The 27,952-nt window shown below is 47.6% G+C and overlaps 1 protein-coding gene and 1 pseudogene across 2 annotated transcripts; both read left to right on the top strand.

The window, feature by feature from the left end:
• Positions 1–913: 913 nt before the first annotated feature.
• On the top strand, positions 914–27,952 carry LOC136651699 (calcium-binding protein 5). 2 transcript variants are annotated; one of them, XM_066628325.1, is made up of 7 exons: positions 914–1,266; positions 15,348–15,477; positions 17,272–17,302; positions 20,348–20,491; positions 21,122–21,231; positions 23,564–23,711; positions 26,043–27,952. In XM_066628325.1, the coding sequence occupies exons 1-7, from the start codon at positions 1,244–1,246 to the stop codon at positions 26,066–26,068; spliced, it is 612 nt and encodes a 203-aa protein (XP_066484422.1). In that variant the 5' UTR covers positions 914–1,243; the 3' UTR covers positions 26,069–27,952. The 2 variants fall into 2 exon arrangements, with proteins under 2 accessions (XP_066484422.1, XP_066484423.1); XM_066628326.1 differs by lacking the exon at positions 914–1,266 and adding an exon at positions 4,549–4,622.
• Positions 2,998–3,114, top strand: LOC136654570 (5S ribosomal RNA; annotated as a pseudogene).

Below are 27,952 nucleotides of genomic sequence, written 5' to 3'. Positions count from 1 at the left end.
GAGTGTCTTGGGGTTGCAGGAGGGAAATGGTGCTGAGTTTTGAAAGAGAAACTTGCCAGAGCTTAAGTTTTCTGTTGCTCTGGGAAACCTTCCCCCTAATTTCAAAGGGGTGGAGGAGAGCTGTGATTATTCAGCAGTGAGGGAAATGCACTCTGCACATGCCCAGAGAGTACTCTCTTTATTATTTCTTCACATATTCCATGACTAGGCCCTGTCAAAGGGGGAACCCCCCCCCCGACTTGTTTAGAAAATCTGCTCCACTCCCATATGGCTAAGTCCCATTCCTTTCCCAAATAACCCAGGAGTCCTGGACACACATAGAGGCCCAGCCAAGATAGTTTAATTTGGCACCGAGCAGTGTTTTAGGGTAGCCAAGCTGGGATCTGAAGAACAGAGAGAGAGTGAGAGAGAGATGGAGAGAGAAAAGAAAAGTACCTGCTACCTTCACCCCCTGGAAGCAGTGGCAAATTCATGCACAGATACATGTGATTGGAAGGTAGTTCTGGCTGCTGGAAGATGATGAGCCACTTGTTAATTTGTCATGATTGTCCACAATAGGGAATTATGGGAAATGTTTCAAATCCAGAGTATCCTGGAAACAATCCCAGCCGGATTAGGGGTCACTTTGCAACAGTCAGCATTCAGGTCCCTGGCAATGTGTCATGATGGAGCTGATCCCAGCCGCAGCAGATCATGATGGGACAGGTAGCGCAGCCTATAGGAATAATGGGATTGGGTACCATCTGTTCCACGGAAGAAGAGAATGTTGACATAATCATAGTTAAATTGGCATTGGATCAAAGGTATTCAGGCTGCAATGCTTGATGGGAAGGTTTTGAGCACAATTGTGTGCACTGTAAGTAGAAAAGCATGATAAGAAGTGTCAGCCGCACATGGAATTGGCCACATCCAGTCAGGCATCTGTTTTCGGTGGCAGAGCACGACGTGCGAGTCTGCAGAAGCAGAGGCTTGTGAGAAGGCAGCAGGCACATTAACATGTCCTTAAGAGGCAGAGCATGATGGGAAGGTTTCGCTAGAAGCCGAGGATGCTCGGAAAACCACAGGCAGGCTGGTGAGAATCATTAGAAGCAGAGCGGGAAGAAGTCTGTGGCATCACTCGGTCATAGTCGGAGGCCTGTACTGAGCTGCTGCTCTCTTTGGGAAGGATTCAGGGCCGGACCGGAGTCTGTGCAAGATAAAGGTTGTTGCCAGAGGCAGCTGCTAGGACCCCACGACAACTGATATGGGTGCTGTAGACACCTCCTGGTAAGTCATTCAGTACCCCTGTGCTCTGGCAGAAAAGGGAAAGAAAGCATCAGAGAAGTAGAAGGCTGTAACTCTCTCACCCAACCTCTTCATTGCCCCCAAACTTTTATCCCAGAAGGCATCCCTTCTTTCTATCATTATTAAATTGCGCAGCCTGGAAGGTCCATCTTTTCTAGTCCGTTCCCAAGAGTGGCCAACTAGACCCTTGCAAGCAGAAAGTTCCCAAGCAAGCCCGAGCTAAAACCATTCCCTGTTGTATTTCTCCAGTATCTGACATGCAGAGATACACTGTCACTGGATGTGGAGGTTTCCTTAATGGGCTTCATCCAAATGGCCCCTCTACACACTGTGAAATTAAGTTCATTTTTCAAAGTGTGTAGATTAACTCACACACACCGTTATGGAAACTGGCCCAAGTGCCAGGGGAGGGGCCAAGGAGTGTACACCCTGTGAGTCTGCAGATCTTTAAACAAACAGGGCTGGTTTGGTACCAAAAGTATCCTCCAAACTGGCCTAGTGCATGATGGGCCATGGAATCATTAGCTTTAATGATTGTGTTCTGGACCCCTCCAGCCCTATCTCTTTGCTACACATTTGATGCTACCTTAACAGTCTTTTTCTTGAAGGTTTTCAAGCAGAGGCTGGATGGCCACCTCTTGGGTATACTGCAGTCCTCCACATGGAGCAAGGGAGTGACTTCCAAGTTCTCTTCTAGCACTAATATTCTATAAGTGTATGAGGCAGCTCACTGGCCTGTCTAACTCAAACGGAGACTGGTACCTGATCTTCAGGGCCTCAGTCAGAGATGCTTTTTAATCTTTCTATGTAAGTGTCTCATTACACATTAAACCATCTTTAAGAAATGGACTTATAGCAGGAAGTGAACTGGAAGCAGCCCAGTTAAGTCTCCAAACAGGGGGTGTCCTTGATTTGGTGCAGGAGTATGATATACAGCAGTGATTCTCAATGTCTGCCTTCCACCATACCACTTTACATGGCTCACCTATTTGAAGTACCACCAAAAGATTACATCATTGCCAGTTACTTCTGGGTTGGGAGGCCAGATGTGACACTACAAACACCAGTAAGAGGCTCAGGATGGACACGAGGGCTTTTTCATGGACGGAAAAGTATGCTTTGGAGTCTCCTACCCCTGTTTGTTATGTTTGTTGTGTTTCTGGCCTCGCTGCCAGGCAACAGGTGTCCAGGGGTCCCACAAACACCACCAGACGCCACCTCAAGTACACTGGTGGTATCCATACCACTGGTTAAGAAACACTGATATAAGGCAAAGAGAGTTTAACACTTCCCCTTCCATGGTTTTCACACTGAAAATCCCCCCCTCCAAGGGACTATTTGCATCATGTAACTGGAGATGGGGAGAGATTGATCCAGGGATCATAAGCACACAATGCACATAACTTTGCCAATGAGTCATGGCTGCTTCCCACAAGTGATTCCCATTAAGTAATCATACCATGAGAATTCGCCTGTCAATGAGCCGACATAAGTTGTTCCGGCTCCCACCAGATATTATGTGGTCCATGCCAAGGAAGTGGCAGGTATAAATCTAGGGAAGGAGAATCATAGAGTTGGGTGGAACAAAAAGGGAAATGGTGAATTGCATCATTCCATACGGCAAGGAAAGCCCAGCCCTTCACAGATTGCAACTCTATGCAGTCTAAACCACAGTGAGCTCCCCGTGCAGTTTAAGTAAGCGAGCTAAGTCACATTAGCAACTGTTACCCTGCACAAGCCTGATCTCTTCTGATCTCAGAAGCTAAGCAGGGTCAGGCCTGGTTAGTACTTGGATGGGAGACTGCCTGGGAATACCGGGTGCTGTAGGCTTATACCATAGTCTTTCGAGACTGAAGGTTGTCAACCATTAAGTCACATTTGGGGGAGTGGGGGACACAAAACCTGGAGTGGGGGACACAAAACCGGAGTGGGGGACATAAATAGCTACAAGGGCAGCTAATAGATTCCAGGGATGGGAGATCCAAGAGAGTTCAGGGTGAAAAGATAGGGAATAAGGCCATCTGTGCATTGAGTATGTTTTATGTCACTTCCTTATAGTGGAAGGCATCATGATGGCAAGTGGGCTGATGAGGGGATTGGTTGAGGCAATGGTCAGAAAAGGAAATCCAACCTGTGAGTGCCCCCGGAAGTCTTCTGGAATGTCCATGATTTTGTTACCAGTTTCGGCTTCCCAGATCTGGGTTAGGGAAGAAGAGGAGGTTTAGTTCATTTATTACACTGCAGTGTGGTAGATATTCGAAAAGCTAGCATGATCCTTAGAGATGCTGTGGCTGGCCCCACAAATGCCCACCCCTAGCTCTCACCAAATCTTGTTCCAAATAACCCAAGAGCCCTGTTTTCCAAGTGTTTAGTGAACAGGAGTCCATAATGCTGCCCCCTTCCCCAGAGCATCTAATTCAATGAAGTTGTTAGTATTGTTACGAATATTTATATACTGCTTGTCAACAGGCGTAGTTCACAAAGCAATTTACATAGTCAAATAGATCAATAAAAGGACACTGACCTCCCCCTACAGATAGAACCTTTCTGAACCACCAAAACTACTGTGACCCTTCACTGGATGCAGAACTGCTGGCCTGGAGGGGCTTGGTTTCAAGCAGCAAGGTAGGGGTCTTCCAGTCACTGGATTTACTCATAAGTCAGCCTGCCAACTTCACTAAGGGCTGGGGTGCTTTATCACAGTGGACTCTGCTGCTAATCTTTGGGCCTGCAATCCGCACACCCACAAAAAAGCAATATTCCAGAAGGAGAATGGGCAAGGAAGGCTAGCTTTTCTCTACTCCTGGCAAGGTAGTCTATATGGAATGGCCCTTATATAGTACAAACTGACTGATCGTTCCTTTGTTAAGCAGAACACTGGCCCAGAATCATTGGTAGGTGGTTCATCAGTGGAAGCTAATGGTGAGTTAGGAAAGCAAAGCATCTCCAGATCTCTCTCAGGATCTTGGGTGGAGTAGCAGATTGTCAGAGTGTCTGCGGTTTGCCTCCACTTATGTTCTACTTAAATTCTGTTCTGCTTATATTCTGTATTTGTAAATTCAGCAAATATTACAAAACTATTGCACTTGCGGTGCACTTGTGGTGGTCAGAAGCCCTTGGGATGCTTCCTTTCTTTCCCCAGATCTGACCCTCTGCCAGAGCCAAAATCAGGAGACTCTTCACTGCCACCATGGAGACAAGGCCACTCAGAGAAAGGATATCCTTGAAACCCTTCCAGTTATGTAGCTAATTCTCCACAGATCTAGGCTGGAGCATGGAGCCCAAGACCTAGAAGGACTTGGACAAGGCTCTGACTGAATTCAGCCAACAAGAAGCAGGTAAAGAGAGAGAGAGAGAGAGAGAGAGAGAGAGAGAGAGATGCAAGCTAATTGGATAATATAAGGAGAGATGAATAAAACACCCTTGGGAGATGGTTGGGGTGCTGGCAGTGACCAGGTGCAAGATAATCACACACACACAAAAACAGGCACGTTTAAAAAGCAGAATAGTTTGCTAAACATCACATGGTTCTGTAACTGGTTCTTAGTCCAAAATCAGCTTGTGGAGTCCATCATATGAGCCTGATCCCCAGGACATGGGTAAGGGGTTCGCCACACAGAGGTGCAATTTCTGAGGGAACCGACCTGAACTACACCTAAGCAGCCTTTTCTTTGACCTTTAGAAACAGGAGGTTGATGATGTCGCTGATCGATCTGGCTTTGTAATTTATGAGCATCTGGGCATCCCCACCTGCCCTCAGACTTGGTGAGGTGGGTTTGGAAGCCCACTCAGCTAGTGCAAGCCAATCTCAGCAAGTGGGCTGGCTGGGGCTATTGTCTTGGTTGCTCCCAGATGAAGAAGACAACAGACCCAGAAAATGCTTAACCATGCAGTCTCTCTTCAATAGCACTGATTTAAACTGTCTCAGGGAAGCCTCTTTCCTATTGAATCTTACATGATGACTTTTCTTAAGGGAAGGAAATGGGGGGGAGGGGAGCAAGAGTAGCTCAGTTGTCACAGCTCTCTTAATCCTTTTGATAGAATGGAGATATTTCACTCTGGTTTTGTTTCATTGCATTCTGCTGTAAATTACTCATCAACTGGAATACAACATGATGGTATTATTCCTGACAACCAAGATTTTCATGATTTTGGTCACTAGTGGTGTCACCCCCCAAAAGGTGGCACTCACCCCCCCGCCACCACTAGCTATGCCACTGCTCATGGACATAGGATGTCCAGAGCAAAAATATGTTACTTCCTCCTAAACCGAGGAGAACTTGCTTTCCTCCCTTCATCCTTCTCACCCACTAGCCCCACATCCCTTCTAGACACCAAAGCAGGCCCAGACCCTCTTTTCGGTCTTTAAAACCCACCTTCCGAGTTTAGTGCCTCTGAGACCCCTTCCATAAGAACATAAGAACAGCCCCACTGGATCAGGCCATAGGCCCATCTAGTCCAGCTTCCTTCTCCCAGCTCTCACCTGCAAGGTGTTGTTCCGCCTCCAGGAGCCTGTCAGGATCTGCGTCCCAGTTTTGTCGATAGAGACTGCATCACCACAGATGTGAGGCCCAGAGATACGCCTACAAGTAGGGCAGAGCAAGTGAGAGGAGGAGGTGAGAGCAAGATAAGAGCAAGGCAGACGGGGAGAAAAGGTTGAGGACTCTGGAGAGCAAAAGGAAGGAAGGACAGTGGGGCGGACACAGAAAGAGTGTGAGAAGAAAAGGGAGAGCAAGAGGGAAAGTTGGGGGGTGATGTGCAGGCGTACCGTTGGGACTGTGATGACTGCGTACTCCAAAACTGGGGGGACAGAAGCCAGAGAATTGAGGTTAGATGGGGCTCTCTCGTCCAATACCCATCTGATAAAAATTGCCATTGCCTAGTGCCCAGGGAGGGATACAGTGCAGCAGCTTTTAAACTCTTGCCCTCAAGTAACCCTCTCAGCATGTGGGAGGGCTGGAAAGTGCTGTGTGTTGCAAAGGATTCTGGGATCCAGTCTAAGACACAAATTCAGTTCATGCACAGTGCTGGCCAAACCCACAAAAGAAGACCCCAAAGGTTCACTTAGTCCAGCAAACTGTTCCTCACAGATGCCAGCCAGATACCTCTGGGAACCACTGGCCCCCGGACAGACGCTGAAGGCAATAAGCATCTCCCACTGTTGCTCCCCCACCCAGCAACTGGTAGTCAGAGATATACAGCCTCAGAGATGAAGGTTCCACATAGCCATCATGATGAAGCAGCCAAGGATTGATCTCTTCCCCCATAAAATTGCTTAATTCTCCCTTCAAAACGATCTGAATCTGTGGCCATCACCACAGCAGCTCAGAAGTGCATTATGCATCATGGGACAAGGTACTTTCTCTTATCTGTCCTGAATCTCCTGTGGGTCAGTTTCATTGGATGATGCCTGACTTCTAGTGAAGAGGAAGAAAAACTTACCTCTCATCACTTTCTCAACACACCATCCATAATTTTGTTAGCTTCCCCCCCCCCCCCGACCAACCAAGAGTGCACCCCAGAAGGCAGGATCTGGGAGTCCTTGGGCATGGCACTGTCAGAGGCAGGAGATGATAATTCTCTCCTGTTGCCTTTGATCTTTTTGGGGGGCCATTTGCTAGCCATGAGACACTGGCATTACCCTCTAGCTTCTGGAGCTGGCCCTGCCAATTCCCATCATCCAATAGCATAGCTATTGGGGGCGGCAAGGTAAGTATTGCAGATGCTGCAACATGTCATGTAAGTGGCCCCTCCCACTTGACATCAGAGCCATTCTGGGCACCAATGGCAACTGTGTTGCCGCTTCCATGGTGCATTGCGGTGCTTGCAGTACTTACCACGCCAGCCCCGTAGCTACACTACCGCCTTCACCTATTCCAAACCCCTGCAACACAGTCCCACCATCCTTTTTACCTCCCCCTCACCTCTGCCCAACTTCCCATGTTACAGACGCTACCCCCATCACCTGCACTGTGTCGTCCCATCCTCCAGAGACGAAACGTTCATCATTTTCGGGGAAGAAAGTCAGGGCGTAAACCCGGGACATGTGCCCATCCATCTTGTTTGGGGAGTCACTGAAGGAAACAGGAGGACACTGTTAGGGGACCAGAAGCTAGCCACGGCAACTCCTACCAAATTTTGGTGGGCAATGCTTTCCATTCTGCTTCCATCAGCTTACCTTGGCTGAAAGGTTTGCATTCTCTCCCAGGTCTGAGTATCATACATGTAAAGCCCAGGTCCTGCTCCACCTGTGATGAACTTGGAGCCAGAGGGGTTGAAGGAACAAATCATTGACTGGCGGTCCTCTATCATGGTGCGCACACAGGTGCGGGAAGATACGTGCCACAGCTTCACCATCCCACCAGAATCTGTGAGTGGCAGGGAGGTCAGAGTTTATTACAAGGTCCAGAGCAGCCCCAAGGCCTTTTGGAGAGGAAAGGGTGGAGGGCACAAAATTCTCAAGCCAAATTATCCTCCTTAGATTTAGCAAACAAAAGTTCAAATGCCACTTGGTCTGGCTAAACAACATTCTGCAGCAAGGAAGCCTGCTTGATTTAGGAGGGAGTAAAAAACCAAACAGATGACTGTAAACACTGATCTTGGCAACAGTGCTTCATAATGTTCAAAAAGATAAAATAAAAAGAAAAAACAGATGTGCACCATTGGAATCCAGCTTCTGCACCAAGAAATGCTGGATCCTGAGTGTTGAATATACAAGTTTACAGAATTTATTTGGTTTTGCAGAATTTATTCTACAATTTTTGTTGTTTTGCATACTGTAATTTCAGGTGGGAAAAGGGACAGTGTAGCCCTACCCTCCAACCAATGAAAATCTTACTCAGTCAGCTGTCTGGCTATTGAGATTTCAGCAGGCATTGCCCTGACACTTTTATACATACTTTGCAGCCATAGGGGCTAGAAACTTTGGGTTGTATCGAAAGAAGGTTAGTCTCGACTAAGCACCATTGAAATCAACTAGGCAAGTTAGTCATGACCAAATGAAATCCCATTCATGTCAATAGGACTTAGTCATGACTAACTTTCTTTGCCCACAACCCTTGCTTTCTTGTTAGAAAAACAGAGGCAAGAGAAGAATGGTGCGATTCTCAGGAAGCTAATTTCTGGGCCTCCTATTACCTTCTGCAGCTTCTGTAGAATTGCAACATATACACAGCTTGGCAAATATTGCTTTAAAATATATCAACAAACACATGAGACTTCAGTGTCAAGGATTTTTTTTAAAAAGTGCCCTTCAAAACCAAATTTCAAAATAAATATTTGGAATTTTTTAAAAACTGGTTGGCAACCTTCAGTCTCGAAAGACTATGGTATAAGCCTATTTGTATTGGCAACCTTCAGTCTCGAAAGACTATGGTATCGCGCTCTGAAAGGTGGTTCTGGCACAGCGTCTAGTGTGGCTGAAAAGGCCAATCCGGGAGTGACAATCCCTTCCACACCGGGAGCAAGTGCAGTCTGTCCCTGGTCTGTCTCCCTGGCTATGGGCCTTCCTTCTTTGCCTCTTAGCCTCAGACTGTTGGCAAAGTGTCTCTTCAAACTGGGAAAGGCCATGCTGCACAGCCTGCCTCCAAGCGGGCCGCTCAGAGGCCAGGGTTTCCCACTTGTTGAGGTCCATCCCTAAGGCCTTCAGATCCCTCTTGCAGATGTCCTTGTATCGCAGCTGTGGTCTACCTGTAGGGCGCTTTCCTTGCACGAGTTCTCCATAGAGGAGATCCTTTGGGATCCGGCCATCATCCATTCTCACGACATGACCAAGCCAACGCAGGCGTCTCTGTTTCAGCAGTGAATACATGCTAGGGATTCCAGCACGTTCCAGGACTGTGTTGTTTGGAACTTTGTCCTGCCAGGTGATGCCGAGGATGCGTCGGAGGCAGCGCATGTGGAAAGCGCTCAGTTTCCTCTCCTGTTGTGAGCGAAGAGTCCATGACTCGCTGCAGTACAGAAGTGTACTCAGGACGCAAGCTCCGTAGACCTGGATCTTGGTATGTTCCGTCAGCTTCTTGTTGGACCAGACTCTCTTTGTGAGTCTGGAAAACGTGGTAGCTGCTTTACCGATGCGCTTGTTTAGCTCGGTATCGAGAGAATGTGTGTCGGAGATCGTTGAGCCAAGGTACACAAAGTCATGGACAACCTCCAGTTCATGTTCAGAGATTGTAATGCAGGGAGGTGAGGCCACATCCTGAACCATGACCTGTGTTTTCTTCAGGCTGATTGTCAGTCCAAAATCTTGGCAGGCCTTGCTAAAACGATCCATGAGCTGCTGGAGATCTTTGGCAGAGTGGGTAGTGACAGCTGCATCGTCGGCAAAGAGGAAGTCACGCAGACATTTCAGCTGGACTTTGGATTTTGCTCTCAGTCTGGAGAGGTTGAAGAGCTTTCCGTCTGATCTGGTCCGGAGATAGATGCCTTCTGTTGCAGTTCCAAAGGCCTGCTTCAGCAGGACAGCGAAGAAAATCCCAAACAAGGTTGGTGCAAGAACACAGCCCTGCTTCACTCCGCTTTGGATGTCAAAAGGGTCTGATGTGGAGCCATCGAAGACAACAGTGCCCTTCATGTCCTTGTGGAAAGATCTGATGATGCTGAGGAGCCTGGGTGGACATCCAATCTTGGGGAGAATCTTGAAGAGGCCGTCTCTGCTGACCAGGTCGAAAGCCTTTGTGAGATCTATGAAGGCTATAAAGAGTGGCTGTCGTTGTTCCCTGCATTTCTCCTGCAGTTGTCTAAGGGAGAATACCATATCAGTGGTGGACCTGTTGGCTCGGAATCCACACTGCGATTCTGGATAGACGCTCTCTGCAAGTACCTGCAGCCTCTTTAGTACAACTCGGGCAAACAGCTTTCCTACAACGCTAAGGAGAGAGATGCCGCGGTAGTTGTTGCAGTCACCCCTGTCACCTTTGTTCTTGTACAGCGTGATGATGTTTGCATCCCTCATGTCTTGAGGTACTCCACCTTCTCTCCAGCAGAGACAGAGGATTTCATGCAGCTCAGTGACTATGATCTCTTTGCAGCATTTTAGGACTTCAGCAGGGATGCTGTCTTTTCCAGGTGCCTTGCCAAAGGCAAGGGAGTCCAGGGCCACGTGAAGTTCTTCTAGGGTTGGTTCACTGTCAAGCTCTTCCAGCACAGGCAGGCACTCAATGTTGTTCAGTGCTTCTTCGGTGACTACATTTTCTCTGGAATATAGCTCAGAGTAGTGCTGCACCCAGCGTTCCATCTGCTGCGCCCGATCCTGGATGACCTCGCCTGTGGCAGACTTCAGAGGGGCAATTTTCTTCTGTGTTGGACCTAGGGCCTGCTTGATACCATCATACATCCCCTTGATGTTGCCCGTGTCAGCTGCTATCTGTATTTCGGAACAGAGCTGGAGCCAGTAGTCGTTAGCACATCTCCTGACAGTCTGTTGGACTTTGCTGCGAGCAGTTCGGAGGACCTGCAGGTTGCGCTCACTGGGACAGGCCTTGTATGCTGCTTGAGCTCTCCTCTTTTCCTCAATGACTAGTGTCAACTCCTCAGAGTGGGCTTCAAACCAGTCTGCCGCCTTGTTGGTCTTCTTGCCGAATATGGACAAGGCGGTGTTGTAAACGGTATTCTTGAAATGTTCCCATCTGTTGGATGCGTTTGCGTCGGCCGGGCCTGGAAGAGATTCCTCAAGCGCTTGTGCAAATTCCTCCACTTTTCTCTGATCCCGGGTCTTGCTGGTATCAATGCGAGGTCTTCCTTCCTTCCTTCCTTTGTAGGTATAAGCCTACAGCACACGGTATTCCCAGGCGGTCTCCCATCCAAGTACTATCCAGGCCTGACCCTGCTTAGCTTCCCAGATCAGACAAGATCAGGCATGTGTAAAAAATGACTACAGATTTCAGTGCCAGGGAGACAGGCCAGTAAGAGAGACACAAGATGGAAAAGAGGGTCTAGCTCATTTCACAGGTGCCTAGGAAGGGGGAAGAATAGTAGACAAGAAACATGACTCACAGGTGGTAAGCAGGACATCTCCATTATGGGCAGGGCCACGGGGCATGTACCGCAGGGAAGTAGCGGGCAACCCACGTTTCCCGGTGTCACTGTCAGCAAGAACATGATGAAGGGATCCATCACTGACAGCAAAAACCTTGATCGGGGAGAGACAGATATCAGGAGTCCAGGTGGATGGGCAACCCACAAGAAATGGCTCTGTAAGCCACACAGCATTGATATGTGTGATATGTGGTACACTTGAACACATGCCAGGGGCATTTCATGGAATAAAGGGAAGCCAAACTCATGAAACAGAGCTCTTTATGGAGTCAAAAAAAACCACACCACACATACAAAAACCCAGCTGTGGCACAATCAGTAATGCAAAGATAATTACTGACCAGTCTTGGCCAACTAGCAGCCTGTGGGCCAGATGTGACCTCCAAGCCAGATCCGATTCCCGGTAGCTCTATGGAATTTGAATCAGGTTTGCTATAAGGTTTGCCTACAGTTTCAGACATGAGGGAAGAAAGGTGTTTTTAAGCTACGACAAACAAAGTGTGTTCAATACCCTGAAGGTAGCACTTGTCTCTTGGATGTTGGATGCCACGGTTCCATCTACGAAATCACACTGAGGTAGGCAGCTTGTGTGGTTAAACTTCATTTTGAATCTTAAACTGCATCTCTGAGAGACTGATGCTATAACTCCTCCTCATCTGGCTTGAATGTCCCAATGTATTCCATGCCTCAGGCACGACTCCTCTCAGGAGGCAAACATCAAAGTCCCCTCAACTCATGAAGGCAAGGAGGCATCTCTCTAAGCATGGTCATTTGCCCCTTTAAGAGTCAAAGTTTCCTCAGATTGCTCCTCAACAACCCAGACTCTCCTGAATAAGTCAGCACCAGTTAACCATTAGTTCAGAATGTTACAGAACACAAGACATTGCACTCTGTGCACAGTTGTAAGCAATCAAGATGCTTCCTTTTTACTTTAGCCACTCAGCATCTAGAGCAGGGGGTCTCCAAACCCCAGCATGGGGGCCAGATGCGGCCTGTAGCGAGCCTGTGTCCGGCCCACAGCCAGCCTCTGATCTTCTGAGAGCTCTGGCCAGTTGACCAAACACAACCGGAGCTGTGCTTGGGGGGTGGGTAAATGGGGGTCCATTAAAGTGTGTATTTCTTGGGCTGTGTTGGTGCTTGGAGACATCATGGACATTTGAGCCCATTCATTTGTCTAAGTTCCATCTCTAATGTATTTATTCAAATTTTATATTTAATTTTTTTTCAGGCCCTTGACACTGTGCCGGATATTTGATGCGGCCCTTCGGCTGAAAAGTTTAGAAACCCCTGATCTAGAGCTTCATTCCATAGCAAAAGGGCCAAACATTCTGCTATGTGACTGATGATGACATCTAGGGCCAGTCCAACACTTCCTGGCACCTGGAGCCAGCCTCCCCATATCTGGTGGTGCACCAGCTACTCCTCCTCCCACCCACCCCGAACTGGAAAAGGAAGAGGGGAGGGGAGGGGAGAAGAGGAGGTATGGAGGAGAGAAGTGTGATGGCTAGAGTGTCTCCTCTCACACCTCCTTTGCTGTGTCTCCTCTTACCTTTTAAGGTTAGAGGAATGAGAGGAAGGAATCCTGGAGGTGGATATCCACTACCAATCTGTTGCCTGAGGCAGCTGCTTCAATTTTCTTTATACATAGGTTGGTCCTGAGGACCCCAGTCTTATTAATACATGTAATCCTGAGCTGAGATCATGGCACGGATTTCTGCTTTGTCTACCTGGGATTCTGGTTCCCAAGTGACTCCTTTCTCGTTCCTGGGGGGCATTGCTTGACCATGTGCTGGCTGGGTCTCAAGCATCACAGTGAGGTCAAAGAGGGTACTCTGAAGGGCTGGTGCCTTTTCTGCAGGGCGGTGCTCAGACAATCTCCCCCAAGACTGACCTTAATGGTGCCAGTGCGCAAGCCGGCAGCAACCCGTGACCCGTCGTTATTGAACTGGCAACAGAGGAGCTGATCTCCACAATCTCTGTTGGAGAAAAGGAGTCAAAATACATAGATTGTCTTTGCAAGTTTAGGGGGGGGGAGGAGGGTACATCACATCCTTTACCTTGTCCCCTTGGTAACCTACATTGTGTGGAGGAGCCGAAGGTCACCAGAGATGGAGGGGCTGCTTGTGACAGTATCTTGGGTGTTGCTTGGCCCTGCCGTGGACAGGCGGCCCCGGCGTGCGGCGGACTGCATGGCCCGGGGTGCGGGTCTTAAAGGAAGCAAGGGACAATATTAGAGATTCTTTGATATTCCCATCTACTGGACACTTCTCTGACATTTCCTGCTCCTCTGTGTAGTTACTTTCAGACTTTCCCCCCGCTGTCCAATGCCCTTTCTTCTTATGCATATCCATAATGCCCACCAGCAACTCTCCGGTCATACAAATTACCTTTCTGCCCCACCATCCCCAAGCCCCATATTCCCAGCTCCCCCAAACCCTGCTGCCCCCATCCCTGCACTGGCCTCTCCCCCTCTCTCTTCCTCTCTCTCACTCTCTCTGGTTCTGCACCAGCTCCTAGCAACCAAAGAGGGAGATGGAAGAACCCACCTGGTTACCATGGTGGCTACGGAGGGAGGCCAAAGGTTCTCAAGAACTCAGAAGCACTGACTCCCACAGTCCTGGCATCCAGGCAATCCAGACACTCTCTACTTCCCATACTCCTGTCCTCCTATGACTAGAAGTGTTTGTTTCTGGTGAGTAAGATAGGTTTACAACCTAAGTCTTACAGAACACTATGGGCTTACTTCTGAGTAAATTAAATAATGCTATTTTCAAACACCTCTACCTATGACTCATTCACCACAGCACCTGGATGGTTCAGAGCGAACCAGGGGAACCCCGGATCTAGTCCCCTCACCACTGCTTTCCCTCCACCATCACCCCATGGCCTGCTTGATCAAAATTTGGCACTCATCCCACCGTCTCCATGGTTATGCGCCATGTTTCGGTTAAATCAGATATAGCCAGCTTCCAAAGACTTGGTAGGAAGGGGTGCCCGATTCCCAGGGGTCCATTTGGTGAGGCAGCCTGTGCACAAGAAGCTGTAACAGATTGGCATCTTTGTCATATAGTAACTGGGGCTGCCATGTATAATTTATTCAAAGTAACCTATTCAAGGCCTTCGGACAAATTTAAAAGGCACCCCCAACTACTTAGGTAGCAGAATTCAAATATGTTTTAATTGTTTCCTCCCCCTTCTTTCTCTCTCACAGGAGTGAATACCCCATCTAAAAACAAACAAAAAATTCTTTTTGTTTCAGAATGGTTGTTACCATAATTTAAGAAAAAGATTGTTCTCCCCCCTACACACAGAGAACTTCCCACCTCTCCCACCCCAATTGCTTCCAGCCCTATATTATCTCCCCACACCCAGGATGACAATCTATTTTCCTGGCAGACTACCTATGTCTTTATTAGGTACATGGCAGATAGCTATTCAACAGGTGAAACTTTCCACGTGTCTTCATCTCTGTATCAGATAAGACTAGTTTGTGAGACAGGTTAGTATCCCCCAGAGCCACTTCCTTGAGTTTTCCCACCCAAAGCCCTTGAGCTCTGATCATAGCATCAGCCTTCTAAAAGAACATCCACCACACTGAAACCACAAGACAGCCACACATTAAGTAATCCCCACTCTGAAATCTGCTCATTGGTGGTGGGTGTTGCAGAAGGAGCAAGAAGACTCATGACATCTGGATCAGACCCACTGTCTCTCCCCTAAACTTCACTCCCCCTTCCTAGACATGCAGGCATAACAGACTCCTGTCCCCCTGACTGTCTATTTTCTTCCCCTTCTCCCTCTCTGGATCCTTGGCTCCCATCTAGCATAAGAACCCAGGAGTCTTATCTGCCAGCCTTTACCATGTGGCAGATGTTAATCTGGGAAGGGGAAACTTATTCAGCAGATGTCACAGCCAGGAGAGCAAAAGGCCTGGAAGGGGGGAGTGGATCAAGAGTCAGGGCAGAGATAATCCCCTTTTCCCCTTTATAAATCATCCTCGTCAAGAGCTGTCTCTCCTTCTGCTAAAGGGAACTGGCATCAGGAAGACCGCAGTGGGTAAACAGGCACTGGACTGGATACACATCACTGAGCACCATGCAAAATACTCTGGGACCTGCCTGCATCTTTCTGCGGAAGGGCATTGCTGAGAAACAAGGGGTATGGACACCCAAGGGTGGAAGGATGGGAGATGGGTGTGTGTATGTGCAGTCCTATTTGTTGGCTGATCAAATGATCTAGAACAGTGCTTCCCAAACTGTGGGTCCAGACCTACTGGTGGGTCGCAACCTGATTTTTGGTGGGTCTTGTAAGGGTGATGAAAAGATCAGATAACTAATTGCCTCAAGCCCTGAAGCTATTCAAAAATCAGATAGCTGCTAATTGCCCTGCAAGGAGCTGAGAGCCTGCAGTTTGCAAGCATGTGTAAATATAGGGAGATAAATCTTTGATGATCTTTTTCTGATTATTATTACTTGTAAATAAATAAAGCATTTGTTTTTTGCTTTATTTTTTAATAAAATAAAGCCTTTTTTAAAAGTCTGGTAAACCTAGGTGGGTCCCAATACAATGTCATTTTCAAAAATGGGTCCTGATGTTAAAAGTTTGGGAACCACTGATCTAGAATGCCAAGCAGAGGCCAAGAATCTCCTGGACTTCCATTTTCTCAAGGGAATTATGGTAGTCAAAATGTAGGCCATGCCAAGATGTAGGAATCCAGGAATCGGACTCCGTGTCTAGTGTGTGTAGTATGCTATATTAGAAATAGGTGCGGGAATCAAGACTCCACCAGGGAGAGGGCAGTGCATCAGAGAGGGAGGCAATGGGGGATCAGAACTCCTGGGTTCTTGTCAGAGATAATTCAGAGAGTTAGATTTGATGCTTTTTTTTTTTCTTCTGGAAAGCTGAAGGCAGTTGGAAAGCTACACCACTGCCTCCTGGGACACATGGGCCCAGCTACACACATGGGCCTATTTTTTTCTTCAATGCAGATAGCCTGTGTGGGGTAGAGATGCAATTCCTGGCTGAGACCACCATGGGGCCAAAGTCCCTCTTTCCCCCTTGCTATAGTTCAACAAGAGCTGTCCTCTGCATGCTATTACAGACAGGGCCAAACCACACATTGAAAGGAATTTGGTTGACCCACATGCTGACAAAGTGTATAGGAGATAGTTTGAACTCTCTAGGATTTCTGTTGTGGCTTTTTGCGTGAGGTTGGACACCCCAATCATCTTCTAAATTTTCCCCCAACAGCATTCATTGTCCACCCCAGCCAGTCCACCCTTTTTAAAAACAACTGTATTTCTCTTTTCCCCCCGACAAAAATATAAGGTACATCACCCTAAGAGACCACCCTAAACTCTCTAGGACTTGGTAGCTTGAAGATGCCTTGGAGGGTCTCAAGGATCACTGATGTTCCTGGTTTCTTTGGTGGAACTTACTTGAAGTTCTGAGGAAGCATCTCATGAGTCTGTGGATCACTGGATCAGAAAGGCTACTGGAATGGTCTCAGCCTCTCTCTCTCCAGATCTCTGTAGCTACACTCTTACTCTGCATGTCCCATCTCGTTCTACTGAACTGTCGGATCACATAGGGTCTCCCCCCTCTTTCCTTGATCTGGGATGCTGTGAAAGCTGGTTCTGTCGTTCTGGGCAGAGTTCCAGCTCATCAGCCGGTTTGGTTTGTCCTTTTCTTTGCCACTAAATATTGATCTGATAACAATTGGAGCATCAGAGACTTTGGAGCGTTCAATGTTAAAATGTTGGTTGGCCCCAGGGAAGCCAATCAGGCCGAGTTGATGGAGGTCGGGTGGAAATCGGGACATTTCTCCACCCTTTGGAGAATGAGCAGTTTCTCATGGGGTTGGGTGAGGTTGTGAGCCAGGAGTTCTGGAGGTTTGCTTCCCCCCCCCTCCATGCACACTTCAAAATGGATGTTTTTGCATCTCTTCTGCAGGAACGGGAACTGGGACCAGACGAAATGGAAGGTAAGATGGCTGGTGGCTTGTTTTTCCAACTCTGAGCCTCTAAAGACGTTTAGAAGGGGTTCCACAATGAGCAATGGCAGATATGCTGCCCTGAAAGATAGTTTGCCCATCACCACCACCAAACTTCCTCTATCTACATCATAGGCAGCTGCAGTAGGTATTGGGTCTGCTCTTAGCCTAGTAGGGTGATGGTGAGTCCCTAAAACAGACTCAGATCCCTGCTACCCAGAGGAGTTCTGTAGGGGATGCTCAGGTGCATCTCAACAGGACATTGGTGGTAGGATGTTTCCCTGGAGGAAAAGTTATGAAAATCACAGACCTAGAGGCTGAAAACAATGAGGTAGCGGCAAGATGTAGGAATTTCCAGATTCAGAGGAAGGAGGCAGGGAGCTAGAACTCAGTTCCTAGCCAGTTATTGAGTTCCAAGAGCAGGAGAGGGCTGTGCCCTTGTCATCCCTGAACAGAATACCAGATTGGGTGGTATTCCCACACAGTGAGTTAAAGGTTAAAATGTGCTGCTATCCAGGTGTGCTTCAGCATTAACCTTTTACTGAAGAGTGGGAGTGGAGGCCCTGGTCAGGACCAGGATGCATGGGGAGGGGGAAGCTCGCTCTTCTCCAATGTCATTTGCAAGCTGAAATCATCATTTGATTCTATGCTTGGGGTCATTAGAAAAGGTATTGAGAACAAAACGGCTAATATTATAATGTCATTGTACAAATCGATGGTAAGGCCACACCTGGAGTATTGTGTCCAGTTCTGGTCACCGCATCTCAAAAAAGACATAGTGGAAATGGAAAAGGTGCAAAAGAGGGCAACAAAGATGATTGCTGGGCTGGGGCACTTTCCTTATGAGGAAAGGCTATGACTTTTGGGCCTCTTCAGCCTAGAAAAGAGACGCCTGAGGGGGGACATGACTGAGACATTCAAAATTATGCAGGGGATGGACAGAGTGGATAGGGAGATGCTCTTTACACTCTCACATAACACCAGAACCAGGGGACATCCACTAAAATTGAGTGTTGGGAGAGTTAGAACAGACAAAAGAAAATATTTCTTTACTTAGCATGCGGTTGGTCTGTGGAACTCCTTGCCACAGGACGTGGTGATGGCACCTGGCCTGGACGCCTTTAAAAGGGGATTGGACAAGTTTCTGGAGGAAAAATCCATTACGGGTTACAAGCCATGATGTGCATGTGCAACCTTCCGATTTTAGAAATGGGCTATGTCAGAATGCCAGATGCAAGGGAGGGCACCAGGATGAGGTCTCTTGTTATCTGGTGTGCAACCTGGGGCATTTGGTGGGCCGCTGTGAGATACGGGAAGCTGGACTAGATGGGCCTATGGCCTGATCCAGTGGGGCTGTTCTTATGTTCTTAACTACAATTCCCAGGAAGCCTTGCAGGTCTCTTGTTATCTGGTGTGCTCCCTGGGGCATTTGGTGGGCTGCTGTGAGATACGGGAAGCTGGACTAGATGGGCCTATGGCCTGATCCAGTGGGGCTGTTCTTATGTTCTTATGATGTGATCATCAGTGTGATGATTTGCTCCTGAAGAAGCAATATGTGAAAAGTGGGGCTTCCGCAGCAAAACGCCAAGGAGGCCATTTTCAGCTTGAAACTGGTGCATGGGGAAGAGCAAACCTCCCTCTCCCCTGTAGTCCTGACTGGGATCCATCCAAACTCCATGTGCTTGTTGTTAAAGGAAAATGGGAGATTCCAGTGGGAAGTGTGCCTAGAGAGCACTGGTGTGCATGCACATCTGTGTGGTCTTAACCATGCCCTGTCCGCTTAATGCTAACCCAGTGTCCAGGCTCTTTATCCCTCTTGTCTCCTTTTCCTGAGCTTAGGAGAAACTCTGCTACAGACCTGTGTTAAAAGCCCTGCCAGTGAGCAGTATAAAACCCAGTTACTAACCCAGTTATATATTTCCAACCAGTAGTTGGTCAACAAGAACAGGAGAGGCTTTGTGGAGGCTTTCCGGGCTTTGCAGAGGCACAGTGCCCATGACAGAGGGTGCAGGGGGTCAATTGTACCCTGGCCCAGGGTCTGAAAGAGGGACCAGGAACCAAAGGAGGGATCCCCCAAATTTCCTGCAATCTTACATTTTCTAATCCCACCAGGGCCCATGAGAGGGGTGTGCAGGGGGTACATCATACTTGGGTATGGCGTCAAAAAGGTGGCTTGGGAACCATAGGAGGGGAGCTGGAAATTTCCTAGGATCTTGGAAAATGTTTGCATACCTTGGGTGAAGACTAGCATTCGTGTTTTGCGTAAGTCTACAAAGTTTTACATAGTAGTTGGCAACCTTCAGTCTCGAGAGACTATGGTATCGCGCTCTGAATGGTGGCTGGAACAGCGTCTAGTGTGGCTGAAAAGGCCAATTTGGGAGTGACAATCCCTTCCACACCGGGAGCAAGTGCAGTCTGTCCCTGGTCTGTCTCCCTGGCTGTCTCCCCTGGCTCCCTTCCTTCTTTGCCTCTTTGCCTCGGTCTGTTGGCCAAGTGTCTCTTCAAACTGGGAAAGGCCATCCTGCACAGCCTGCCTCCAAGCGGGCCGCTCAGAGGCCAGGGTTTCCCACTTGTTGAGGTCCACTCCTAAGGCCTTCAGATCCCTCTTGCAGATGTCCTTGTATCGCAGCTGTGGTCTACCTGTAGGGTGCTTTCCTTGCACGAGTTCTCCATAGAGGAGATCCTTTGGGATCCGGCCATCATCCATTCTCACGGCATGACCGAGCCAACGCAGGCATCTCTGTTTCAGTTTTATATATCATAATTCATATGGGTATATGAAATTAGGATCCAATGGGGAAGGGGCCTGAAAGAAACTTTGTACCCCCAAAAGGAGCCCAGAAGAAACTTTGTGCTCCCTGATAAAATATCTCTCTCAGACACCCTGCAGAGGCAACAGGTGGGCCTTGGCAGGAAGCAAGATGCTGAATAGGCAAGCCTTTGCTTTGAGCCACTTGGGTTGTCCATAAGCTAGCAATAAGAGACTGCATTAATTATTATTATTATTATTTGCAAAAACAAACAAAAACCCCACAGAGCTCCGGGAGGCCTTTGACGAGTTTGACAAGGACAAAGACGGGTACATCAGCTGCAAAGACTTGGGCAACCTCATGAGGACAATGGGGTACATGCCAACAGAGATGGAGCTCATTGAACTGTCACAGCAAATCAACATGAATCGTGAGTGCCACATTTCTGAGGGAGGGAGTGAGGGAGGGAGGGAGTTTCTGGGTAAAAAAAATGGGACTAACGGGAGTGAAGATATATGGGTGGTGGGGAGGGGGGGCTTGGAAGAAATCCTCCCGGTTTTATTCTCTGGTTCTTCCAAGGGAATTTGATCTGTATTGGAGAATAGCAGTTGGCAACTCCTAGAGTAAATCTTGCTCCAGCTGCCATTCTAGAGGCCTGAGACAGGTGTGTAGGGAATTACAGGAGTTGGAAGTGGACTTGTCAATGTCGTATTGTGACTAGAGTGTAGGTCTTGGACCAGGAAGACCTGGGTTCAAATCTCCATTCAGCGTACTGGGTGACCGCTCTCGCTCTGCTGACCGTACCTCACGGGGCTATTTTGAAGATAGAAGGGGACATTTGGAGGAAGTGTGGGATGCAAATATCATTAAAAACGGGCTGACCAGCCAGTTTGGGGGTGGCAGGGCTTTGCGCCTGGGCCTGCCAGCTCCTGCTCTCTCCTTGAAGTGGCCCTGTGACAGAACCTTATCCAGGATGGGAGAGGCCATGCCAGCCGTGCTCTCTTGCTGGAGGTCTTTTCCGGTCTACCGCAACTCATCAACTTGACTCCCCTTATTGCAGTTGGGGGGCGTGTGGACTTTGAGGACTTTGTGGAGATGATGACACCAAAGCTGCTTGCAGAGACGGCGGGCATGATCGGACTTCAGGAAATGAGGGACGCCTTCAAGGAGGTGAGATATGAGGGAGAAAGGAGACCCAGCTTCCAGGCTCACCCATTCGTTCCTTTGTAAAGAACCAGCAGTTGCCACTGTCATTCTGCGATATCCTGAGGACTCCCAGCCCCGCTCACTCCCCATAATTCAATCCTACTCCTCATCTTCTTCTAAAGAACAATCTAGATCAGGGGTGCTCACACTTTTTTGACTCGAGAGCTACTTTGAAACCCAGCAAAGCCCGGAGATCTACCAGAGTTTTTTTTTACAATGTTCGCGCCATCATAACATATAACATTTAGGTGTACAATGTATGTTGGTGTACCTTGAGCCCCACTGAGTATAACAGGACTTACTCCTGAGTAGACATGCCTAGGATTAGGCTGTGAGGCTGCAATCCTAGCCACACTTACCTGGGAGTAAGCCCCATTGAGTACAATGGGCCTTACTCCCAGCGTTTCCTCCCAGATCTACTCCGCAATCTACTCATTTTGCCTCGTGATCTACCGGTAGATCACGATCCATCTATTGAGCACCCCTGATCTAGATGATATGCCTCCTACTATATTATTGGGGCTTGTGTGATTGTGCTTTTTAAAGTGTGCACAGCAGCTGCTTGGAGCCCTGATCAAGATTGGAGCAACAGTGGGGCTGAAGAGGGCTGCTGTAACCCTCTACCCCTACCATAATCCCTGTCTGGACTGGACCACCACTAAGGAAGAAACACTCCCACAGACTTCTTATGAGAACTTCCTGAACTATTTTGTAGATACCTGGGGCAAGAGGCTGTCAGTTTGCTCCCTGGTCCCGTTTCACTCCCAGGCATGTACAAAAGGCTGTTATTATTAAGAATATAAGTATCCTTAATAGTATCAACCTTTTTACAAAAGTAGATCACAATAATAACAAAAAGTAGAGAATACAAAAAGAAAATAACACTAATAAGAAAAAGTAGATCACATAGCGGTTTACATTTACATAAATAAATAGTTGCCTGTCCTCAAAGGGCTCACAATTTGAAAAAAAAAAAAAAAAAAGATGCAAAAAAACCCCACCAGCAACAGTCACTGAAAAGACATTGTGCTGGGTTGATGATGGACAGTTACGGGGTAACGGGGTAAAAATCCATTACGGGCTACAAGCCATGATGTGTATGCTCAACCTCCTGATTTTAGAAATGGGCTATGTCAGAATGCCAGATGCAAGGGAGGGCACCAGGATGAGGTCTCTTGTTATCTGGTGTGCTCCCTGGGGCATTTGGTGGGCCACTGTGAGATACAGGAAGCTGGACTAGATGGGCCTATGGCCTGATCCAGTGGGGCTGTTCTTATGTTCTTATGTTCTTAGTTGCCCTCCCTCTGCTAAATATAAGAGGAAACCACTTTAAAAGTTACTTCTTTGCCCAGTTAGTAAAGAATATACAAAAGGCTTTTCGTCACCACTTAATTTTGTTACACTTATTCAGACTTAATGAGGTACCTGTGCGTTGTCCCTTTAAAGACCACGAGGATCCCCTCTCCCTGTCTTGACATCAGAGATATCCTACTGCAGAACTTTAGGAGCCCTGCCAGAGTGCTGTACAAAACTCAATAGCCCATTTAAGGCTGCAATCCTAAACACACTTACGAGGAACTAAGGCCGAAATCCTATACACACTTACCTGGGAGTAGGTCCCATTGGCTTTAAAGAGATTTACTTTTGAGTAGACATGCGCAGGACTGGTCTTTAAGTTTCATTGCATTCAATGCATTCAAAGCTGAGTAAGCTTGCATAGGATTGCACTATTAGTTACAAACCTAAATTCCACAGTCTACTGTAGGTTCAGCAGCCAAATCACGTGTAACCACAACTAGCCTGAAAGCACCTGAGTTGAGGATTTAGGAACTCTCATATAATGCATCACCTTCTGCATGAATTACAAAATTTATGAAATCCTGTGGATTGCACCAAAAATTCCTCTGCTGGTATGGATGGAGGAGACTGCAGCCCCTCTGTGCACACTGCCAGGGATCCATTCTGGATCTGTCAAAAGGCTCTGGATCTCAACAAGCACCTAAACCTGTTCATTGCTGACCCTGGCCATGCCTCTCATCAAAGCTAGATCTTCCTCCCCCACTCGGGACTAGGAGGAACTGAGCGACATACCCCCTGAGGCAACTGGAAAGCTGCCTCTCCTGGTGCTTTAGAGAGTTATCCATCATGGGAGTGACAAGCTGGCCTCCCACACTGGGTGCTGCAAAGCCTAGTGGTGCCACTGCTGCCCTGCTGTATTCATTTTCTCTGAAACAGGCTGTCCTCCACTGATTTAAAAGCAAAAAGTGTGATGGTTCTCTCTCTTCTTCCTTTCCAGTTTGACACCAATGGGGATGGGGAGATCACTCTGGATGAGTTGTATCAGGCCATGCAAAGGCTGATGGGTGAGCGCCTGACCGACCGGGAGATTGCTGATGTAGTGAAAGAAGCCGATGTCAATGGAGATGGGACGGTGGATTTTGAGGGTGAGATGTGATTGGAGAGTATAGGATTGATGTAGAGAGATTATATGCTTAGGGGGATATAGGGTGCAAAATTAAGGCATTAAAAGTCTAAGGAGAGAGATTTAGGAGCATAGAGCTACAGCATGTAGGCTTAAATGGGTTTGGATAATAGGGTTAGAATTTTATTAGTATTATTATTAAGGGTTAATCTGCTGTTATTAGATTACATTAAGATTGCAGCACAAGGTTGAAATAAGTCTGTTTTTTTTCACTCTCGAGAGTCAGTTGAGGTCTCAAAGGTTATGGTAATACGAAGAAGCTCAGTGTTCCCTTGAATATGTTTTTAGGGATCCCAAAGTTACAGAGTGAAGAGTTGCCTACATTCTGACATTCCACAGATTAAAGTGACATGTTTTGACATGACACTTAGCATAATCCTATGAATGTGTAAGCCCCACTGAGCGCAATGGGGCTTACATCCAGAAAAGTGGGCATAGGTAAGCCCCACATTCAGGAAAATGTGTATAGGTAAGAGGCAAACACCTCTGTTGGCTCCCTCTTCCCAGAATGGCTCCAAAGGGAGCGGGAGGGGCCATTTGCATGGCATGTTTAGGCGCCTGCAAAACTTAGTGCTTTGCACCCCCTCTAGCTACACCACTGGCCCAGAGTAACAAAACTGGGTATCTTCAAAAGGCAAAAATGAGACCAAATAGGGACCATGATTTAACAGGGACAGGGAACCAGAAACAAGGGCCATTTTTAGAGCTGCAGTTAGGGACTGTTGAGAAAGAACTGGAGAAATATAAGGATTGGGTTATCAACTCAGATTTCAAGAAAAATCTTACAGATGGAGGGACAGTCAAAGCTTAGTGATGAGATTAGGGCTGCCAAATGCCCAGCATAGCCTCAGGACCACCTATTACCACCTGAGGCAGCCCAGCAAATGCTACCTCCTTATCTGGTGATCCACCAGTTGCTGCCTCCACTATTGTTCCTCCTTAAGGTTACCAGATGCAAAATGGTACGGCGTTCCTCTACCTTGAACCATTGTATAGAAGAGGGAATTTTGGCAGGTACAGCTTTTTAAGCCCTTCCATGTTGAACTGCACCTGCCAAAATTCCCTCTTCTATACAATAGTTAAAGGTAGAAGCACTCTGTTCCCCTTTGTATTTGGTAACCCTATTCCTCCTACTACCTGGATTAGAAAAGGTATAATGTGAGGAAGCATCCTCTTCCATTCTGTTCCCCTCTTCCTTGCCAATCAGCCTGAGCTGTGGCAGGTCTCATGGCCAACTGTTTCTTGTGAAATGGTGGTAGCTATGCTATCTCAAACAGACCGCGGCCACTTCTGTTGGGTACAGGTCTCTTGCAGTTCCTGACGGATTGAGTCATTTCTACATCAATTAAAAGCAACTGCGTCATTTGTTCAGCCCACTGATAAAATCTGGCTTCCAGAGTTTTGGAATGTTGGTGTCTGCTGTGCAGCAAAGAAAGGTCTCTCAATCATGTAGTAGACATACTTGCTAAGGATGTAATGAGAATATGGGGGCTACACAGCTAGTCTCAGAAGGAGAACTTTGCAGAAGGGTTTGCATATATATATCACATATGCCTCAGGGCATGATCTTTAAAGTACAGGATGCAGCCATTTGCTGCCAATAAACAGGTCAATGCCTGGATTGGTGATGATTTGGGAACCACACCTATATTGCCTTGAGGTTGATGGAAGAAAAGCAGGATATATTCCATGGAAGAAAGATAGGAGAGTCCTGTGTAGTTGGAGTGTCTCATTAGGCCAGGGAAAAGCCTTGTCTTAAGTCTCTGCTCAGCCATTAAGCTCAGTGGTTTATCCTCACAACACCTATGTGAGGTTGGCTAGGCTGAGGGAAAATGGTTAGCTTAAAGTTTCCATGCAACCTTCATGGTGGAGAGTCAGACCTAATCCGTGCATTACAAAGAGCAAATGGTAACCAGTTGAATTCTGGACTGTCTTACTTCAGACTGCAGGTGGGGAGACATATTATCAAATCTTACCGCCAGCAAGAAGAAGACGACAACGAAGACAAGGAAGAAAGCATCTTGTGTGTAAACCAAGCAAATCCAAATGCACTTTATCATTCCTTCAACGCACTTATTTACTACATTCAGTGAGCCATCAGTAATGTTTTGCATGGGGAAACAGTCTAAAATCGATACCCCGCCTGCAATCTGAGAAGTGGAATGGCCCAGAATTCTACCACCTCACTCAGCGTACTGTGTAGAATGGGTCTTGGCGACTCTCTCTGGGCCTAGCTAGCCCATCACTCTAAATAGCTCTCAGACTGATGTACTTCATGATCCTTGCTTTGCAGAATTTGTGAGAATGATGTCACGCTGATGGCTCTCCCTCCAGTCCAAGGACCAAACATGAGACCCACGCTGCTTGGAAAAAAAAAAAAAAGTCTGGACATCATCTTCAAATCCCAGGCTCAGCTGAGAGATGAGGTCAAAAATCAGACAGAATAGGATGACAGAGTGGGGGGGGACACCTTAGAGAGACTCCCTCCCTAATGAGGGGGGGAAAAACACACAGCTTTGCAAAGTCCTCCTGACTACCTGACATTCCTTTTCTCATCTAACTCCACCCATCAAATCTGTCCTGTTTCACTTACCACATTCTCCAACACACACACACACACACACACCCACCAGCACCTCCGTTTTCTCTGTGAAGTCACGCCTGACTCATGCCGCAACTCTTTTCTCGTAATGACTTGTGACTCAAGTAAAAATGACTCTATAAGGGGCACAGGCCAAGTTGTAATGGCCGCCTGTCATGACTCATGAGTTGAGTCAAGTCAGGTGGTTGGTGACTCGCAACTTGGGTGCAGTGACTCCAGCACATCGCTGTAAGCCCCACTGGGTTCAATGGAACTTACTAAGTTTTTATAGAAGTGTAGCCTTAACATAAGCCTACATACTGTCCTTCAGGCAGCCCTTGGGAAAGACAATAGTCTAAGCCAGTGTTTCTTAACATTTGTCCTCTGTCATACCACTTTGCACGGTCCACCTATTGGAACTACTACTGTAAGTAACTGGTGATGACATCATTGCCAATTACTTCCAGGTTGGGAGGTCAAACGTGATGTGACAAACACCTGTTAGAAGCTCAGGGTGGATGGAAGGGCTTTTACAAGTGTGGAAAACCATGTTCTGGAGCTCTGTCTGCAGAACCAAGTCTCCTACAGCTGTTTGTTGCGTTACATTCCTGGTCTAGCTGCTGGGCGGCAGGTGTCCTGCATGTACCACCAGACACCACCTCATGTACCACCGGTGATATCTGTACCACTGGTTGTGAAACACTGGTCTAGACTAGGGGTGTCAAACCTGTTTCATACAATGGGCCAAACAGCATTCATGGCTCCTGCTAATGACAGAAGTGATGGGTATCTTTAAGCAGATGATGATCAGAAATAAGTACTTTTTTTCTTACTTAGGAATGCATTAGCCGCAAGTGACAGAAGAGGAAGATATGCAAATCTTGATCATATTTTCAAGATATGGAAGAGCCTAATCATCACATGGGCCACCCTTTCAGCAGAAGGACTTAGCCACTGGGAGGAGCTCTGCAAAGTGGTGCCTTGGCAGAAGCAGTGCTGCTGAATGGGTGGCCTGCATGATAATTAAGTTCCCTCAGAGTATCTTTCACCTTTCTCATACCTCTTGGTCTGCCTCCCCCCCCCCGTACTATTCTTCGCCTTCTGAGGCCTCCTTCCGTGTCTCTCTCTCCAGCACCTAAGCAGAAGTTGCACTGTTGAAAGGGCAGCGCTCATTATAAATTATCATGTGGGCCACACTTTCAGCCATAACACCTCAGGGCTGCTGAAAGGGTGGCCTGCATGGTAATTGGGCTCTCTCAGTGCTGCCCTTTCAGTAGTGCTGCTTTTGCCAATGCATCGCTTCATAGCTCAGCAGCCGAGAGCAGCTGGTGGTGGTGGTGGTGGTGGGAAAGCCCAGCTATCAGGCAGGCTGTGGGCCACAGCAGCTGTATGTTTGATACCCCTGGTCTAATTAATAGATGCCCCTAGGCATATTTATCAGTTTTCCTCTTGCTGAGCCAGATGTTTTTTCTTGGCTAAGGTTCTTTTGAAAAAGGTTTCAAAGGCTTAAGCGCTCCTGCTGTAGCAGAAGTCCTGGAATTCTACTTCCCCCCCCCCACCCGAATACACCCCTGCATAACATTCTTCCCCCAAACAACCCCCCCCCCCCACCAAATGTGCAA

Source organism: Tiliqua scincoides, chromosome 5 (assembly GCF_035046505.1).
Source record: "Tiliqua scincoides isolate rTilSci1 chromosome 5, rTilSci1.hap2, whole genome shotgun sequence".
In the NCBI taxonomy this organism is placed as follows: domain Eukaryota; kingdom Metazoa; phylum Chordata; class Lepidosauria; order Squamata; family Scincidae; genus Tiliqua; species Tiliqua scincoides.
Note: the sequence above shows the minus strand (reverse complement) of the source record. Positions and strands in the feature narration are given on the sequence as shown.

Bases quoted from the DNA above. Each gene is read 5' to 3' on its own strand.
- LOC136651699 (XM_066628325.1), top strand. From the start codon at position 1,244: ATGGGTGCTGTAGACACCTCCTG. The intron at 15,478-17,271 runs GTATGGACACCC...TCTCTTCTGCAG, and splicing joins GCATTGCTGAGAAACAAGGG to GAACGGGAACTGGGACCAGA. The intron at 21,232-23,563 runs GTGAGATATGAG...CTTCCTTTCCAG, and splicing joins TGAGGGACGCCTTCAAGGAG to TTTGACACCAATGGGGATGG.